Raw genomic sequence first — 2,019 nt, 5'->3', positions numbered from 1 at the left:
GCTGGGATTTCATCTACACCATACGCTTTATTGTTTTTAAGGGAGTCCATCGCATGATCAAATTCTGCCTGCAAGATATAAGCACCTTTATCATCCTCATCTACATTATCCTCTTCCTCAAACATCATAGTTGAATTATCCTCATATAATTCTTCCAGATATTCTTTCCATCTTTTAGCCCTTTGATCAGCTTCTAGTAGTAATTCGCCGTTTTTGTTTACTAGGGTTCCTGCATTTTGTTTCCTTTCACGAAAAAGCTTTTTGGTTTCTGAAAACGCCAGGTCACTTCTTCCTTTTTTAGAAAATTTTCTATTCCCTTACATTGCTCATCTAGCCATTTTTCTTTCGCTTTTTTTATCTTCCTTTGCACTTCATTTCGTATTCTTTTGTATTGTTGTTGTTCTTGAGTGTTAGTTTGATTTTTATACCTTCTTCTTTCATTTATTAGCTTAACTATTTTGTCTGTCATCCAAGGCTTCCTCGGCTCTTTCTTTTGGATTCCTAATACTTCCTCTGCCTGGATCTTTAGAATTTCCTTAATATTTTCCCATTTATTTTCCTCCGACTGACAGTTCTCAATTTGTATGTTGTTTAATGCTTTCTTACATTTCTCTTTAAATTCTATTCTCTTCTCATCTTTCTTAAATACTTCTAAATTCCATTTCTTTGTGAAAACACCTTTCTTAATTTTTTTGTACTTTAGATTTGTTTCCATAATAATTAGATTGTGATCGCTGTCATTATCAGCACCAGGATAGGTTTTGCATTGTTTAATTTGATTTTTAAAGCGTTTTTTAGTAATAATGTAATCGATTTGATATCTCGCTGTATCTCCCGGCCTCTTCCAGGTATATAATCTTCTTTTATGGTGTTGGAATAAAGTGTTTGCAATTGTCAATTTGTGTTGTGTACAGAACTGTATTAGTCGTTCCCCTCTCTCATTTCTGGTTCCCAAGCCATAACTACCCGTTATGTTATTTTCTTTCCCTTCTCCTACTGCTGCATTCCAGTCGCCCAGGATTATAACATTCTCCCCTGCTTTAGTCATCGCCATTATTTCATCTATTTTATCATAAGTTTCTTCAACTTCTTCGTCATTGTGTGATGATGTTGGCATGTATACTTGGATAATCGTTGTAATAGCAGGTTTAGTGTTAATTTTAACCATGATGATCCTATCTGTACATTGATAGTAGCTGATCACACTTTCTCCACACTGTTTATTCATGATGATGCCTACCCCAGTATGTCCATTTTCCGAGCCTGTATGAATGAATCTAAACTCATCACTCCAAAAGTCACCGGGATCTGGCCATCTTTCTTCACTTATCCCTATAATGTCAATATTTAGTCTTCTCATTTCTAGTTTTAAATTTTCAAACTTTCCGCTTCTTCTCAAGGTTCTTACATTCCATGTGCCTACTCTTTTATAGTTTTGTTTTGTTTTACTCAAGGTAGTCTCCACCCTGACATCCGAACGAGAGACTAGTTTACGTCCGGAATCTTTTACAATGAGTTCACAATCCATAACTGCAGATACTAGGGATAATAAGGTGGTGGTTTCCCGTTTCCTTCCACCTCGCAGTTTTGTAACCCTTTAGATGGCTGCCATCTTCACTTACAAATGTTTGGTATGTAGCTGTACCGATCTCCTTGATCTCCACCTACAACCAATACTGGGGAAGCTGCTGCCCTTCCCCAGACCCTTTTGGTCGCCTCTTACGACTAGCAGGGATTGCTCTGGGCCTATTCTATCCCGGGACCCAGCCAGGGACTAGCTTGTTGAAAACTAGTTTGTTGAATGATAATTATATTTATCTAAATTTTACTTTTTTCCGATTTTTGTTTATCGTCCAGTTCATTAAATTTGTGAACGCAAGCATTTGCTACACTTGTCCACCCCACGTGAATCGCCTGACTATCATGATGACTTCTTTCCTCTAAATACATTATAAATTATAATATAATAACTTCTATTCTAATATTAATTAAATTAGATTTATCGTCTTAGATTTAGTT

The 2,019-nt window shown here is 36.2% G+C and overlaps 1 protein-coding gene across 1 annotated transcript; it reads right to left on the bottom strand.

Moving 5' to 3' along the window:
• Positions 1 to 220: 220 nt before the first annotated feature.
• LOC111042585 (craniofacial development protein 2-like) lies at positions 221 to 1,528 on the bottom strand. Its single transcript, XM_022327234.1, has one exon. The coding sequence runs from the start codon at positions 1,526 to 1,528 to the stop codon at positions 221 to 223; it is 1,308 nt and encodes a 435-aa protein (XP_022182926.1).
• Positions 1,529 to 2,019: the final 491 nt, after the last annotated feature.

Source organism: Myzus persicae, unplaced genomic scaffold (genome assembly GCF_001856785.1).
Source record: "Myzus persicae strain clone G006 unplaced genomic scaffold, MPER_G0061.0, whole genome shotgun sequence".
Classification (NCBI taxonomy): domain Eukaryota; kingdom Metazoa; phylum Arthropoda; class Insecta; order Hemiptera; family Aphididae; genus Myzus; species Myzus persicae.
The sequence above is the reverse complement of the archived record's forward strand: the minus strand, read 5'-3'. Positions and strand labels throughout refer to the sequence as shown.